The sequence below is a fragment of the Perissodus microlepis genome, chromosome 14 (genome assembly GCF_051167445.1).
Source record: "Perissodus microlepis isolate ML-2025 ecotype Zambia chromosome 14, ASM5116744v1, whole genome shotgun sequence".
Classification (NCBI taxonomy): Eukaryota; Metazoa; Chordata; class Actinopteri; order Cichliformes; family Cichlidae; genus Perissodus; species Perissodus microlepis.
In genome coordinates this window covers 9,295,163-9,312,742 of record NC_140474.1, presented here as the reverse complement: position 1 = coordinate 9,312,742, position 17,580 = coordinate 9,295,163, and the positions used below count along the sequence as shown (strand labels likewise).

Sequence of the window (17,580 nt, the reverse complement as noted above, 5' to 3'; positions counted from 1 at the left end):
TTGAGATTAATTGCAAATTCACTCAAATAAAAGTGGAACTCAAGCAGATTTATGTCAAAGAGGCTGAACACATGCGCTGATAGAATTATGTCAACACCTAACGCTATGGACGACAGTTCCAGAGCAATTATTAAACATCAATATTTAACTGGAGGTACATATTTGGATAATTAAAATAAAGACTTTCCTTTACATTTAAAACGTTTTAACGTTAGTCTCAAAAATGGAATGAAAATATGGATTCAGGGATATTCTTTTTGTATTTTTTTGTGGGTGAAATTATGAACATTTTAATTTACATTACTGATTTATATATTTATGTTTAATTTTAATTCATGTAGTATAGTATAGTAGCATATTATCCTACTATAATACACCAGTCTCTCTCTGTGTGTGAACTCCTCCTACACGAGAACTCGTTCAGCAGCCAAAACTGGCACAAAGAGGTACATCTAAGGCCCCTGAAGCTTCTTATACAAATCAGATATTATAGTGCTATCATAGTGCCCAGCAACCACCTACCAATGGACTAAAATCACCCATATGTAGCATTTATGAACCGGTAACACCTTATGAAAGCATTGTGTCATTTTAACTTCACAACAGTAACATCAAATGTATAGCCAAAAAATCTGAATATTCAGATATACTGTATATTATATATTATGATGTCACTATGCCATCTAACAATGGACTAAAATAACATTTGTATAGTAGAGCAGGACCTGTGCATTGCAGGGAAGCTGCAAAAGTTGGTTAAACTTTATGCAGCCAGTCCAGTATTTATCTTCAATTTATATACTGCCCCTATTTTCTTCAAAGCAAACAAGAATAAAGCTTAGGTGCATACTAGTCTGTATAATTTAGCTTACCCTGTCATGTAACTCAGCGATAGCAGTAGGGGAACATAATTTTAAGGAGCTATCTCTGATGGTGCATGAATTTGTCCTTTACTATCTTTTCTGTTTGTTTTTTGTTTTAGGCAATTGCTTTACCTCCTATTGCTAAGTGGCCTTATCAAAATGGGTTTACATTTAATACCTGGTTCAGAATGGATCCCTTAAATAACATCAACGTGGACAAGGACAAACCATATCTCTACTGGTGAGTACACACTAACTTATGCTTTTACTCCTTTTTCCAATGTCCCCAGTACACGCCCATCCCTCTCATAGGTGCTGTAAGGCCACGTTATGACGCCAAAGAGAAGTAAATTGCGCTTTCCAGTTTTCCATCATTCTAATTGCTTTAGCTTTGTATTAGAAATCATACCCTCTCTGCAGAGACCTATAAAGCTACAAGTAATTTTATTGACAAAGCAGTATGGTGTCTGATATGCTGTGACCTACAGTGATTTTCTCGTCTAAGTAGATTATGACTGCAACTTGTTTTTCAAGGTTAAACTAGTTTTACAGACAGTTTTTTACACACTGGCAGCTCTTATGTAATGTGATTCGTGAAAAGGGCTTCATTTTTGCCAGATAATATTCATGAATTATAATAAGAATAGGGAATTAGGTGAGATTATTGAGATTAAAACCCACGGGGCCATGATCTACAGCGGCTACACAACTGTCGACTCCAGTGGTGAATTGCCGCTGTGGGAGACGCTATGGAGGTATTAATTTAGTTTTGAATATCTGCCACATAAGGCTCACGTAGCAGCCCTTCCAGGAGCTTGTGAGTAATTAGTGCTAAAGTCAATAACCTAGACGTGCAGTGATGTTTGGCTGCTCTGTTTATTAGAGGGACTCTGGGAGAAAAGCTCAAAATACAAAGCGACATATAAAAGAATTGTAGTAGGAGAGCGAGCTAATAATAAAGATGAAAAGTCAGAGAGAAGACTAATTGTCCAATATGTAGTTCAGTGTGAATGAAAGAGTCTGTTCACCTTGGAAAGACTTGTTCTGTTTGTCAGATGTACAACATCAAAAAGAAAAAAAAATGGCTAAGCTGTGATGTTTGTATTCGTCCAATCATGTTTGTATTCAGCACTGGTACAGTCCCACAAAAAGGTGAGATATGCCAAACTAATCCTGTTTATGCTTTGCTCTGAATGCCTCACAGCTCACTGGTAGGGCATGTAGACAACAAAAAGAATTGTATCTTTAGAAAGGAGTGTGTCCACTGTGTCTTGGCTGCCTCAGCGGTATCTGTGTGTGGGTCATATATTTCTCTAGCTCTGCATCCAGCCCTGCGTTGCAGAGGCCTGTATTCTCTTTATCTGCCTTGACAAAGAGGTCGGTTTGTCTTAGATGGTGGTGTGGTGGAGTGGGTCTTTGTAGATGGAAGACTAATATAGACCTGAGGATTGTGAAAGTGTATTGAGTAAGTGTCAGCAATGAAAAAGATGTTCATTCCAAGCAGACTATGAGTGGAGAACTATTGTTCTATTGCAAGGTTGTTTGTGCGTGTACATAGTGTAGGCTGTATAGGGTCGCTTCTTATTGTTTACAAGTTGAATTTCCTCAGTGCTTCTGTAATATATCTTTTACCAGGAAGGCAGGAACATCAGAGTGGAGCGATTTGCCATTGAGAGCGTTGTCAAAGCATAGTCTCGCTTTTCTGTTTGTTTAAATCCATTCACTATATAGCTGAACAAATAACTACAGCTACTTTGCTCTTGTGATTCTTGAGGTATAATATCACAATTCTCTTATGAGTTATTTGTCAGTTACTTTTGCAAATTGCTTTCTGGCCACACAGTGCAAGGTATTTAAAATAGCGTGACCACAAACTTATTATGCAGTGCAAAGCCACCGTTTTCTTAATTTGTTTTTCTTTGTTTGGCGCCTTAAGGAGGAAACATACGAATGAACTTGAAAGGATGAAAAAATAAAGAAATCGGACTGCATAATTTGCTAGTCAAAAAGTTCTGCTTTTGTTGCTTTAGAAATATATTTTTTTCTGTTTGTGGCTAAGTACATTTGGGTTACCCTGTCAAGTTTACCAGCTCATGATTTACTGTGTGAATATCTCTTTCTGCAGCTTTCGCACCAGCAAGGGCATCGGCTACTCTGCACATTTTGTTGGTAACTGCTTGATCATCACATCTCTCAAGTCCAAAGGAAAAGGGTTTCAGCATTGTGTGAAGTATGATTTTCAGCCCAGGAAGGTAAGAGCAATTTTGGTTTGTTCCTGCTACAAGTGTTCTAGACCAGGCTTGGCCGACTCCAGGACTCGAGGGCCGGTGTCCTGCAGGTTTTAGATCTCACCCTAGGTCAACACACCTGAATCAAGTGATCAGTTCATTACCAGGCCTCTGGAGAACTTCAAGACATGTTGAGGAGGTAATAGCCATTTAAATCAACTGTGATGGATCAAGGACACATCTAAAACCTGCAGGACACCGGCCCTCGAGGCCTGGGTTTGGACACCGCTGTTCTAGACCATATATCATTATTTAGACTTATTTCAGTTACATTATCTGTACCCATGGACTCCATATCTATTCCTAGTAAGGTCTGTGGTGATGAAAACATTTATATATTTCATGATGAAAACTGAAAAAATGTGTAGTAGCTGTAAAAATAAGTAAGTCTAACCCTAACAGTCCATACACACGATGTCTGGTGATGATATTCCTTGTTTTTAGTGTCTTTCCTCTTATAGATTTGATTATAGTGTAATGCAGTGTACTTGTATTCATATAGTACTTTTTGTTTTCTTCATTGCCATTCAAAGTCCGGCACTTTATTCTACACACTTTAAGCGCTTTATCCACCTCACATCTACGGCCAATTTAGAATCACCAATTAAGGTGACAAGCATGTCTTTGAACTGTGGGAGGAAACCAGTGTAGCTGTAGGAAACTTATGGAGAACGACCACAGCTGGCGTTCAAACCAGGAAGCTTCTTGCTGTGAGGTGACAGTGCTAACCACTGCACCAGCATGCCACCCTCTATCGATTCCTAGTGTATTTTCTGTGTGGCGGAAACAGTAGGTGCACAGAGCTTTTCTGCATCAATGCAGTTGTTTTATTATCTAAAAGTATAACAAATAAAGGGCTGCACGTGGCTCAGGGGTGCAGAAACTCTTTCCTTTTGATATGATTATTTTTCAGTGTACTGTCAGGAAAAAACAAACAAACATGCCAGTGTGAATTAGGGGATTTAATAAGCTTGGCGGTAAAAAAGAAATTCTCTTGAACTGTTTCTTGATCCCAATTGCAATTCCCTGTTCCATTTTCTTAAATTGACATTGTTTTTTTTATCTCTACTGTTCTCAAATTGCTTCCTCAATTGTGCTTGTTGCCTTTGTCTCTATACTATATTAATGTCTTGAACTTATTGTTACACCAAATCACTACACATAAGTCATGCTGTGTATGTTTCCATATAAACGTGAATGTATTTAAAGCCCCTGAGCAGTCTTAACAGGTCTAATTGGATGTAAATGTAGATGAGAATATGAAACTTAATTTAGCATGAAGTGTCAGTGTAGCGTACCTATCCCTGCAGAGAATGAAAGCTGTCTCTAAGCATGTGTCAAACAATTAGAGGCTTCACATAAGACCTGGGAACAACTATTCGTCTCATTCCAAGTGTCACACTGCAGGTATGGTTTTGTGGAATAACGTAGAAGACAACTTGCTGTAAATTGAGTTTTTAATTGATTTTGAGTTCAGACATGGATACGTGACGTGGATAAGTACAGGTAGCTTGCATTCTTCCCCTTAACCATGAGTCCTATTTTAAGTGTCAAAGGAGCTTGCAAAGAAAAGCATCTGGACTTCTTTAAGTTGCTTGAAGACATATCACTTCTCATCTGAGAAGCTGAAGAACTGAAGAAGCTTCTCGGATGAGAAGTGAAACGTCTTCAAGCAACTTAAAGAAGTCCCGACGCTTTTCTTTGCAAGCTCCTTTGACTACGATGACCTGGATGACTGAGAACCTTCACAGACATCTTTTAAGTGTCCTTACCTTTGTGTGAAGTAGCAGTAATTCTGTTAGACTGCTCACATTGCCCTTCCTGGGTCAAACTAATAAAAAGTAAGCATAGTCACGTACTGTAGGAGATGGACAATCTGTTTCCTGCTGCTGTGACTGATTGTCTCAGTCTTACCCTATGTTCATATTATGAGCAGCCTGAGTGCTTTATAGTGGTATGCAGTTCTGCATCGGGCGTCTTATTGTTATCGGCACAAGCAGCTTGACAGGGGGAGCAAGTCCAAGAGCAGTGCAGACACCAATTCAAAGCAGTTCTGCAGTATTTTTAATAAAAAGCAACGTCGAATAAACATTTAAAAAAAAAAAAAAAATATTGCCTGGACTGCAGTGTCACTGTCTCTTTGCTACATGCCATGTTCCTACTCTCAGGTAAAGGCACAAAAAGTAAAAAGACCAAAAATATATCTTAAAAAAGGTGGAAAAAATATATTTTTCTACTTGATGTCATTAAAGCCACATTGTTTTGCTTCTGCCTGGTGTGCCTTTGTCACACTTTCCACATTTCCAACTGCTGCTTCCAATTCCTGCTACTATTGCTTAAAGTTTCCTATTTCTTATTAAATAAAGAATTAAGAATTAATTTAGAAGAATTAAGTTTTAGTTACTTTTTTTTTTCTTTTTTTTAGCACAGAACAGTTGATATGGTCAAATATATAAATACACTCACTGTTCACTTCTTTAGGTTCGCCTTGCTAGTACCTAATGCTAGCAGGGCTGGAACTACTTTTTCCTTCAGAACTGCATTAAGTCTTTGTGGCATCAGTTCAACAAGATGCTTGAATGATTCCCCCAGGAATCTGGTACACGTTGACGTAATAGCTTCACACAGTTGCTGCAGAGTTGTTCATCCAGTTGTACATCCGCAATCTTGTGTTCAACCACATCCCAAAGGATTGAAATGCAATGGTTGTAGAGGTCATTTTTTGTACAGTGAACTCATCATCATGCTCAAGACACCAGTTTTAGACTGTTTGTGACACAGCATGTAATCCTGCTGGAATGAGCAATCAGAAGATGAGTATACTGTGGTCATAAAGAGATGGACATGGTCAGCAACAATAATCATGTATTGTGTAACATTTAGTGAATGCTCAGTTGGTACTAAGGAACCCAAAGAGTGGAAAGAAACCCCCAACCATTACCATCCTAGTAATGGTCGTGAAATCCCAGTATATCAGCAGACACCAGCAACCACGCCATGTTTAAAGTGATTTAAATTAACTTTTGTCTCCATTCCGATGCTCGGGTTGAACTTCAGGTGGTTGCTGCTATATGACTGGCTGATTTGTGTTGACAAGCAATTGAACAGCTTCACCTTGTGAAATGGGCAGTGAAATAATATAATAACAGACCATTAATGTTTACCTCTTTTAGCATATAGTTAATAAGAAACAACTTTCTCCCTCTTGCTAATTTTTAAATTGTTTTTTTTATTGTTGCACCCTCTCACCTCTTTGGCTGCAGTTCTGCAGTATTTACCTTCCTTTTGTGTGTGATAAAAATTAGCTGTCTTGCGTCCCTTTGGCCTGTCCTCTGATCTATTATTTACTCTCCTCCTTTGTAAATCTGAGAACATTGTGTAGCAAGCTTCGTTTCCATTGTTCTTTTGAACTTTGTGATTCATTTAAAATTATTTGTGATGTTGTTTTATAAACTAAATGATACATTTAGTTAAAACATTAATGACCTAAATACATAATGCTGTATTCTTTAAATCTCAATCTGATTGCTTTCTCACCTTTAGTGGTACATGATCAGTATAGTCCACATCTACAGCCGCTGGAGGAACAGTGAAATCAGATGCTATGTTAACGGACAGCTTGTTTCTTATGGAGACATGGCATGGCACGTCAACACAAATGATGTAAGTCCTCCTTATTTGTTACTTTTTCTCACTGTTGCCGTTTTGTCGTGATTTTAATGCTTCCTGGCACAAGGCTAAGGCTGCCACATCAATGTTTCGCATGGCTCGCGCTCTGTGGGAGTAAAACATGTATACATCCTCAATAATTCTAATTGATGAAATGAGAAAATGAGTTTTAACTCACTGTTTTCCTCTGAAGTCTGTCTAGAGTTTCACTCTTTATTTGAACATCTGTTTGTCCCGGTTGTGCTGCAGTAGATATCAGAATACAATTTTGAGACCCAGTAGCTGTTTTATGTGTAAATAAATAATAACTTCCATTAGACTGAGGATGTCTTTTTTAAAATGTGTGATAACAAGGTGATTTACAGTCTAACAGAATATTTGTATGTTCAGATGATTTCACACAGTTTTTAGAAATGATTAGTGTTGCATTTGGACTTGCAGAGAGGACACATTTAGAAAGGTGTGCTTTGAACCAAGTGTAGTTCATGAAATATTCAACCACATTAAATGAAGATGCCTTAATTTGTGATTTTTGTAAAGAAATGTTGCGATACATGAAGAAAAACATGAACATTTGCAGTATTCCATAGGCATAAGCAGGTCTCTGGTCACATACAGTGGTCAACAAATTTATTAGACAACCTGGCAATGTGGTTTAAGCCAGAGCTGTCCTAAATGAACATTTTCTGTAATTTCCAAAATATGTTTCTGTGATGGTTAATCCATCACTATGCATCAGTTTTCACTAAAAATTATATTTTTTATTTTGTTATATTATATTTATTTTGCTGAATTGTAATTGTTGTTGTTGGCCACAAATTTTCAAATTTATTGTTTTACAGAAAAGCAGATCAAATAATCAAACTTTTAAAAACTTTTTATTAAGACGCTAAATTACAGTTGTTTTCCCGCATCCCGTCCTTCCATCCGTTCTCTTCCATTTATCCTTAACAGGGTCACTGGAACCTATCCCAGCTTTCATAGGTAGAAAGGCGGGGTACACCCACTAACAGAAAAGTTTTAGTGGTTGAATGTTGTGCTTGATTGATTTCTGAGAAGACCAGAGGGCATAAAAACATGAATTCACATGAACTGAAAATGTGACTTTTTTTTGTCTAACTAACAATATAGGTTTTAGCTATAAACAAGATTTTGGCAGATTTTTTTTATAAATATTTGGGTTTTCTTGTTATTTTGACAGGTGGTAAAGAAATTTGTTAAGGACTGTATATTTGCTGAAAAGCTCTGTGTTTTGTAGACAGTGAATTTGCTGTACTTAGTTGGAAGACATCTAACATGCATTATATGTATAATTTTGATTTCTTCTGTTTCTTTGCTATTGAGGCTACAATCTTAAAGGTTAAATGCTGTCATCTTTAGATATCCTTTTTAATTGCCTTATTCTGTTCTTAACTACAACTCAGATATAGATTATTGTATCTTTCTAAGTAATACAGTCCACTAAAGCTGTATTTCTTAGTTAGCATAAATATATGTGGTAATGTTTTGGTTGACTGTTTGCTTTAAATCTTACACATGTTGGACGTAAAACAGCATTTTTACAGGGTTAGATAGAACCAGATCTCTATCAACTAATCTGATGTTTTTATTCTGCCATTGAACCTCTTTTATAGATCTTCACTTGTAATGCAATTTGCTGTTGCCGTTGTAAATTGCCCTTCGATTTGGTGCTGGATGTAACTACATCACATTTTTTCACTACTACAGAGATTATATAGAGGTTTCATGTTTTTGTAAATCAGGGCCGTTAGGAAATTCTTTGCATCAGGGAATTGTCAACGTAAACACTGAAACAACATGAGAGAATGTTACTTTGAAAAACGAAATTGAATTTCTTGGCTGGAATAGAAAATAAAATACATTTGAAGGACCCATTTGAAAAATCAAATATTTTACATTTTACTTTTAGACCTCTGCGTAATAGTGCTGTGTGATATATATATATATATATATATATATATATATATATATATATATATATATATATATATATATATATATATATATATATATATATATATATTTTTTTTATTTTTTTTTTTTTTTTTCTTCTAGTCCCTGATGGTGTTGCCTCTTTTTCTATGTCCCTCTTGCAGAGTTATGATAAGTGCTTCCTTGGGTCCTCAGAGACAGCGGATGCTAACAGAGTGTTCTGCGGGCAGCTAGGAGCTGTCTTCGTGTTCAGCGAAGCTCTCAATCCCGCTCAGATATTTGCAATTCATCAGCTAGGACCAGGCTATAAGGTATGTGCTTGTGGGTGCCTAAATTAGATTACATGTAAGCAGTCTGCATTACCAATCCATCTGTGAAATCAATGAGCAGCTCTGTCCTGCTGTAGTTCCTTTGCCTTGTATCGCTGTCCTGCTTTTCCTCCCAGATAAACGGCTGCATAAATTACCTACTTCTGGGGAATAATGGCACAGTACACAGAGGAAAGCAGCAGGCCCTCTGAGGGGATAGAGACATTAGCTGCAGCAGGTGGAGCGCTCCCGAGCATCTTAACAAAAATCAGAACATGAATGTGAATATAAAAGGAAACTGACCTCCCAAAATAGGGATTACAGTGTGAATATTTATTATATGTTGACAAAACATCCCACTGATCTGCAAGAAAAAGGAGGTGCCTGTTTACTTTCAGATTATTCTCCTTATTGTCTCACTTTTGTCCCAGATGCTCACAAAAGGCTGTTTCTGTTCTGTTTCTTCAGTGTTAAGCCCAACACCCTCTCCCAAAAGTAGGAATGGCATTTCATGCTAAATAAACCCTGAACACAAGATGTGACTCATGCAGTTTGCACTCTCAGTGACCAATTTGTGCCACTAGTGTTTTGTCTCCAGCTGTTTTAAAGACAAACTTACTAAGTAAAAGCTACCCTGCTGAAGATGATTTAAGTCAGGTCTACTGATGCCCAGGAAATTCTCAGAGAAATCATTGTTTTCTCTTTTTGCTAATGACTGGTTACTTGTTGTTCCCCTCCTTAACTGCATTTCATGACCTTCTATTAAGACACAGCAAAGCAATCGTTCAGAATTCTTGAAATAATGAAGAATAGATGTCCCCAGGGGAGACAATTATCTGCAGTTCGTGAAGTTGTAAACAATGTTTTTAAGACCTAGACAGGTGAGTTGGGGAGAAAGGTCAGACAGTTGTCTACCCCACTGATTTATTGTTGTAGTGGGAGTGCTATACAAATGACGAGAGGTCTGTTTTAATTCAGAATTTCCTGGAGGAGTCTGAGTGCAGCCAATCTCAGCATACATCTGTTAGACTGTGTACTATACACTCAACTTTATACTGTCTGAACTCAGCAGAGCCGGAGAAAAACCATCGCCTCTGATGTATGATTTATTCTCTAATCCGTGGTCCTTTCCTCCATGTTTGATGTCCGACATGCTTTCACTTACTCCCACGGTGTATTCAGTGTAACCGTAACTGCACTTAGTTTAAATGCAGAGATTATTGCTGCCTAGGGTTACCGTTTCTAGTGCATGTTATGATTTATGGCTGTAAATCTGACTGTGTTGTGTTAGCTAGATTTCTTCTTCAGGCTCTGAACTTGGATGTACTTCTGTTTATTTCGTTTAAAGTACAAACAAACAACTTTTTTCTTGTAAAGTTCAAACTTTATGATTGACTTGACATTCACAGACTTTGACAGATACAGTTAGAGGTGCTTCTGGACACACTGTGCCTGACAGCAGCTGACATATTTTTTTCTCTCCATTCGTTACTCCAGTTTTAGCAGTTAGTTAATCTTCAAAAGTCAGGTAATGACTCACGAGGTCTGGGAGTTCTTTAAACAGAAAGCCTAAAAAATCCCCTCTCTGCATACTTATTCCTAATATTTTCTTCTTTTTTCTTTTTTCATTTTTCTTTATTCTCTTGGAAATAATGTCATCTGTATTTGACAAGTTAAAACAATTGTGCCATGATTAACAGTTTTTCACATGATGCACTTTGTTTTTCCTTTGTTTTCTATTATCACTATCAGATGTGTTCTACATAAGGCAGATTAGCCCATGAAATTTGTAACAACACTGCACTGCAGTATGAAACACAAGCTACAGGAGAAGATATTGGGGCACAAATCTGGTCCACTGTTGCTCAAAGTATTTGACATCTAACTGTGCAGTATGCCTTTACAAACATTTGTGAAAGAATGGGTCATTCTTTCTCACTGGATTCATATGTGCCACAATTGCAACAAGTCAGTTTGTGGCCAACACTCTACTGATTTACTAACTGGAAACTTCCAAACCTCCTCTGGCACCAACATTAATATCAACATAAAAACTGTGAGCTTCATGCCCAAGCAGCTCCTGTACATGTAAAGTGAACATGGCCAAATACTTTTGATGTAAGAAAACCGAATCACAAAAGCTTCAGATAATCCACAGAAATGTGTCAGCAGTGAACTTGCTTTACAAAATAATCCCAACAGTAATTTTTATAAATAACTTAATCAGCGAGGAGCCGATGGGAAACGGACCAAAGCCGGAAGTAAAACAAAACAATGACAAGCAAAGTCAGTAAAAAAGAAAACTAACAGCCTACAAAACAAAAACCATGCAGATGATAGATATGTGACTTTTTTTTTCCTAGCAAGTAAGAAACAATATACAGAAAGAAAAAATTTGGAAGTGAAAAATTGCTTTTATTTTAATTTGTAGTTGGATAGTTAGTTCACTGTATTAAAGACACACAAGGGTCAATAGCAGAAGAAAATGAAAGTCATACTCGGGTATATTGTGTTATTTTCTACTTGTATCACAGGCAACAGGGAGTGTTGCAGTCCTCTAAGTGTCTTCCTGTGGTGTGCAGAGAGACTGGGTTGCCCCTGGTCAGTGGCAGCCTTTGGGACTAGTAGAAAAAAGGAGGAACTGCACTCTAATTCTTTTTTATGAGTGTCTGGCCTATGGAATGATGCTGTCACGCTACAGGGTTTGATAGCCCAAAACCCATGGGATCATTATTTTCACACTGCGGCAAGGATCGCACAAAAGTGCAAAGCAGTGGAGCTTGTTATTTCTTGCCACTTGGGTTCCATGAGTTGAAACTTTTGAAGGATGTTAGAGACTTCATGATGAGATGCATGATGTCCGCTGTGTGGCAGATGAAGAGATTATCTCTTATGCTTTTTTATCATCGAACTGTACGTAGATATGTCATTAAACCCTCTCAGTTTCAGTGCTGTGAGGAAACTGATATAACGCCTCTATAAATAGACATATTTACTAGCATCATGTTGAAAAAGGTTCATAGCACTTTAGGCAGAGACGAAACTGTAACATGTAACAAAACGGAATGAAAATGTCAAATAGTATTATTAAATTTCAAAAGATGCAAGGTAGTGTTGTGCAATACTTGTACTTGTTGTTTAATAATAAAGATTATTAAAAACTTCCAAATGTAAGTTTCTACTAAAGGCTGCCACCCACTTACAACTCTGCACTTCAGAGGCAGTCAGAATAGAAACCATACTCGTTGCAGAATTTGACAATCTGAGTCAGATCACATTTTTTTTTATCCATTTATTCCTCACTGAGAAAAAGAATCCCAGATTTAGATGCGTTTTGGACAGGTGCGCAAACCCTGTTTGCCATGTTGCGGAACATACTGTATTTATCTACAGTCCCTCTAGGACCAGATGGTTGTTTCATCACTGTTGCTTCAGCTCTCTCTGTCTCTCTTTATCTCACCACCACAGTCTTGCTGCCCACAAGTCAGAGAGGGAAGGAAAAGCATTTCTTTCACCCATTAATAATTCAGCCCTCCTGATTAGAGAAATTGATTTCTGCGTTCACACTGCACTGACAGATTAATTCAGCTCATCTGTCAACAGCTAATTGATTGAGTAAATTGAGACTAGTCTGTCATCGATCAGCAGTTTGTTATGGTAGCCATATTGAATGTGTTACTAAACCACTGACTCATTTAACCTGTGCTTTATGAGACATGTTGGTAAAAGCATTGTGGTAAATATGATGCAGTTATTCTTACAAGACACACAGTCCCAGTAAAACATTGAATTATCATCATAATCATCAAGTCGCTGGTTTATTTCCCTCAGCTGGGCGTAAATTTCTAATCTGTTTTCTTCCTCTTATTACTATAGATGTGAGGTGGCACAGCAATTTGAAGCTAAACTGCCAACCGCCAGCTTTAATTTGAATGTGTTTTCAGCTGTATTGGCAAAACTCGTCCCCAATTTGTCTCTGCTTCATGACTGTATTGGAAAAGAAAATTACAATGTCAGTGCAAAACAAGCAAAAGCAACCCCCCCCCCCCCCACCAAAAAACCTTGCGTACTTTATATCCAAAAAGACTGCTCTGACAGTGCCTTGTCTGCAGCCTTCTTTTAGTATGTTTTTGTGAGAGTTCAGCAGTAACTGTGCTCGGCTTGAATTTGCTCATGAACAGAGTGGAGTAAATGACTTCTTGGTTAAATTAATGCAGGTACACAATCATCTCTGGTATCAAAGCAGCTTTGATCTTTATCATCAGACCCTAATCATTGTACTCTGCAGTCGAACTTGAAGATTGTCATCAGGCAATGTTGCACTCAGAACAAAAGGCTTACGTGCACATTCAAAGTAAGACAAAATATGCAGCAAATATCTCCATTTCTCCAAGAGACATAACGATGAAAATAATTCATTTTACAAATATAAGTTTAAACATGAGTTTTACGTCTCATATTTTGGAAATTTATTTACAGCCACTGGTTTTCTATTTTGAATACAGCTTTTCTTTTGACATGTAAACATAATACTGCTGTCACTGCTCAATTTATTCTCTTAGTTACTAAAAAGCTAATGGTTTTGCCTTTTGTTGTTGATTGTACCCATACAGAATGATAGAGATGAACAGGATGCTTTAATCAATGGAGAAAATTCATTTTGAAAATGGCGATATGCTGTAATGCACTCAGTGTCAGCCATTTTTCATTCTCAAATGAAGTTATAATTAAAAGATAACACCCAAGAGGCAATGATGGGGTGTATGTTCACTAAGAAAAATACATAGCCCATCACTCTCACACTTTTATTTTTGTCATTCCTTTTTTGATTTCTCTCTCTCTGTTTTTTTCTAACAGAGTACATTTAAGTTCAAGTCCGAGAGTGATATTCACTTAGCAGAGCATCACAAGCAGGTATTATATGACAGCAAATTAGCCAACTCCATCGCCTTCACCTATAATGCGAAGGCCACTGATGCCCAGCTTTGCCTGGAATCTTCGCCTAGAGAAAATGCCTCCATCTTTGTGCACTCACCGCACGCCCTTATGCTTCAGGTCAGTTGCATTACTCTTAACTTTGTGCTCAATACTTTAGGTACTGACTCGTTCATTTTTATTACATTGGGTTTAAAATTCAGTCCGTACGAAGGCGTATTTATGGGTTTTGCCTTACCCTTCCAGGATGTGAAAGCCACAGTGACTCACTCCATCCATAGTGCCATACACTCTATTGGTGGGATCCAGGTTCTCTTTCCCCTCTTTGCCCAGCTGGACTTTCATCAGCTGAATGACAGCCAGGTGGAAACAACTGTCTGGTAAGAAGAAGCAATTTTGAGACTGTACAACTTCTTTTAGAAATGAAAGTAAAAGTTATATACATGAAACTGTAGATGAGGGGAAAAGTAATTTGGAAGTTGTGAATTTAATTCCTTTTTGATATTTTTTTATTGTGATTTATGGCTGTGTTTGTGACTGATGAAGGGTTGGCAACTAAAGTAATATTAATCACTTCTTAAAATGACTTAAGGGTTGCTTTTTTCCCCCCATGAATAAATCTTCATGTAAATTATCAAGTTCAGCTGCAACATTCCAGCATCTGACTTATCCTAATTGGGAAGTCACTGAGGTGTTCCAAATAATTATCTCCCTTTTTTGTGGTGTTAAGCATATTGGCAGTTAACCTCATAACTCACTGGGAGTAAAATCAACAGAAGCAATGGGCTATTTTGTTAAACTTGATGCTTAATATGGTTGAAAACTACGAATGTGGGTTTGCTCATGATTTTATAGTAAATGACAACTTATGATGGATTCAGTTCAGAAACACCCAGGGTCTGCAGCATGGATTTGTTGGATAAATAATGCAGTGATGAGATTTTCTGTATCATATAGCAGTCTTGGTCAAGCTGTAGTCCCCTTTCATTATTATCTCTGCTCACTGCTTCAGACTCCTCTCACCCCATCGTTCTGAGCTGGTCTGCCCAAAGCTTCCCAACTGTGCTCGGGATGGAGCCTGAGCTCTGCTCTAATCCTGTGTTAGTTCAATGACATGGATGGACGCAGGAGTGGCTGCATAGCAGCACAAATCCCTGATACCCAAAGCTCTGTCCCTCTGTAGATTCCTCTCCTCTCAGCTCTCTGTCCCTCCTCCTCTCTTTCTAGCATGTTAGAGTCTTTGGCTCACTGTGTGCAACGCTCCCAAGCACTTTGCTTTGTCCTTGCCGTGGCTTTTAGACTGAGTCCTTCTAAAAGCCTGTTGGGCTGAGAAGTTCAAAGCGTCTGCAACAATTAACTCCATATAATGCTCCCTGATCTGCCTTGGCTGTTCTTGACAGCATCATCAAATAGTGATTTAAAAAAAAATCCCCTTTAATAATATCGTGAGCCTGTGTCACCTTGATTTCCAAGCAGTGCTGGTGTCGCATCAGCCACGACTCCTCGACCAAATTGGAAAGAATCTCTGCTTGCAGCAAAGGATCATGGGATAAACCAGACCCACACAGAGTCGTGTCATCTAATTCTGTTCTCTGTTTAAGTAAATAGTTCAAAGGTGAAAAAAACGACTTGAAGTTAACATTAAGTAAATGAGTTTGTATGCATGTAGTGTATGTTCACTATACATGAGCAAGCCTGCAGAGGAGTGATTGTGTCCTTGTGATTGTTGTGCTGGGGTGAAAACCACTAGAGGATGTGAGGAAAAGCCGATTAAGAAGTGTCACCAAGCACCACTGTTGCTCAGCCAAAGGCTTCTGCTGAGAAAAAAAACCTGCAACAAAGAAAAAAAAATGCCTTCACTGCACTGCCCTGCCTCCTCCTTCTTCCCCCACCTCATACAAAAATATGATACCTACAAACTCTGTTACAGTTCACCGTAAAGAAATTCCCCAGTCCCTGGAGAACCCAGCAAACCAGCCTTTTCTCCTGCACTGAAGAGGGATGAAAGCAGTGAGCTAGAGTTCCCAGCTGACTTCTGACATCCTCTGAAAATGACCTTGTTTCCCCCCCTTTTCATTCTGTTTATAGAATAGTTGATGGACAAATTACATCTTAAGAGTCTGTGAGTCGATGAGTATTTTATTCCTGTATGAGAGATTGTGACTTTTACTTTTACAGTGCCACTCTCATGGCTTTTCTGCTTGAGCTGCTCAAGAGCTCCGTGGCCATGCAGGAACAGATGTTGGGAGGAAAGGGATTTTTGGTGATTGGATACCTACTAGAGAAGGTATGCAAGAGCTTACACAAAATATTGCCACTGTTTTCCTACCACAGTGTAAAGTTTTCTAATTTAACCTGTGTTACCACACCCGTAAAAATACGCAGTACTATCAAAGTCTTCTGGAATCAGTCCATAAAAAATAAAATAGAAAAATTTAGACAGTTTTGCCTTCAGGTTCATCTCCTTGTGCAAGCTGGGACTGCTTTCATCAAAGCTGCTATCTTTAGATTAGATGCTTCCTTGATCTCACACATTTCCACAAGACACAGATTTCGCAAATCACAGTTCTTGTCATATTTGCTAAATGTCCTTCATCAAATTTCTCAGTATGGTACAGTACAATTTATTGTTCAGTCTCATCCCAGGAACACATTCACAGTTCACAAATCTTGTGAATGTTGTAAAAAAAACAAAAAAAACCTACCAGCTATGCTACAAGCTGTCGAGACATGCACACGAAGATGGCCCTGAAAGGGAAATGATTCGGTTTCAGGCAGTTTTAATTGGTTGTTTGTTTTTCTTTTGTTTTTTTCTTGTATGAATAATACAGGAACATTTTGACCCAACTTCACTATAGAACCTGTACGCTTATATAAACTGATTAAACAACAGCATTTACCCCACAGCCATCACACTACTGAACACAGAGCATTTGCTCCCCTGCTTAACAGACCACAAGACTCAGTATCACTGCAAACACTCACACATGCTGCTTTACATTTGCACAGTACAGCTCATCATCAAATTCTCACTCTCTAAATGTGCGTATTTTACCTTTTTATGTATTCAGTATATGCATCTTATTAAATTTGTTATAGTTTTGCTATTTTTATATTAGATATTTATCTGCTGGCTTGTTCTAAACAATATGTTGTTCTTTCATAATGTCTGTCTGTATGTTTATTGTTATGATGTGCTCATAGGCCACAACAAAAAAGTCAGGGTTTATTATAATAATCATGATGCGTGTAAGATACTGTCTGTCTGTGAGAAATTACAAATAAAATAACAGCTGTATAGACGTTTATTATAGTTGAAAAAAGCACATGTTCACCACTTCATTTTCTAGTTCAATGAAAGGATAACTGGGACATTATTTGGCTTTTTTTCCCAACAAAATCTTTGCAAAGTCCTATCCCAGCGATCTACCATTGTCCTCAGTGCCAATGTGCACCGCGTCTCCCCACACTCTCACAGCCCCGTCACTACTCTAATCTGTCGTTGCCTGTAGCAGAGTCCTAAATGTGTCTTTGAACTAAACAGAGCTAGAGGAAGAACACCCC

At 38.0% G+C, this 17,580-nt stretch overlaps 1 protein-coding gene across 5 annotated transcripts in view; it reads left to right on the top strand.

Moving 5' to 3' along the window:
* The window catches only part of nbeab (neurobeachin b), a 199,838-nt gene that overhangs the window by 49,910 nt on the left and 132,348 nt on the right, over positions 1 to 17,580 (top strand). For all 5 annotated transcript variants that reach the window (XM_084950036.1, XM_084950038.1, XM_084950037.1 and 2 more), the window contains exons 5-11: positions 983 to 1,104; positions 2,989 to 3,115; positions 6,695 to 6,814; positions 8,938 to 9,084; positions 13,939 to 14,136; positions 14,263 to 14,396; positions 16,195 to 16,303. In XM_084950036.1, coding sequence (XP_084806162.1) covers positions 983 to 1,104; positions 2,989 to 3,115; positions 6,695 to 6,814; positions 8,938 to 9,084; positions 13,939 to 14,136; positions 14,263 to 14,396; positions 16,195 to 16,303 — 957 coding nt within the window. The remainder of the gene's footprint in view (positions 1 to 982; positions 1,105 to 2,988; positions 3,116 to 6,694; positions 6,815 to 8,937; positions 9,085 to 13,938; positions 14,137 to 14,262; positions 14,397 to 16,194; positions 16,304 to 17,580) is intronic.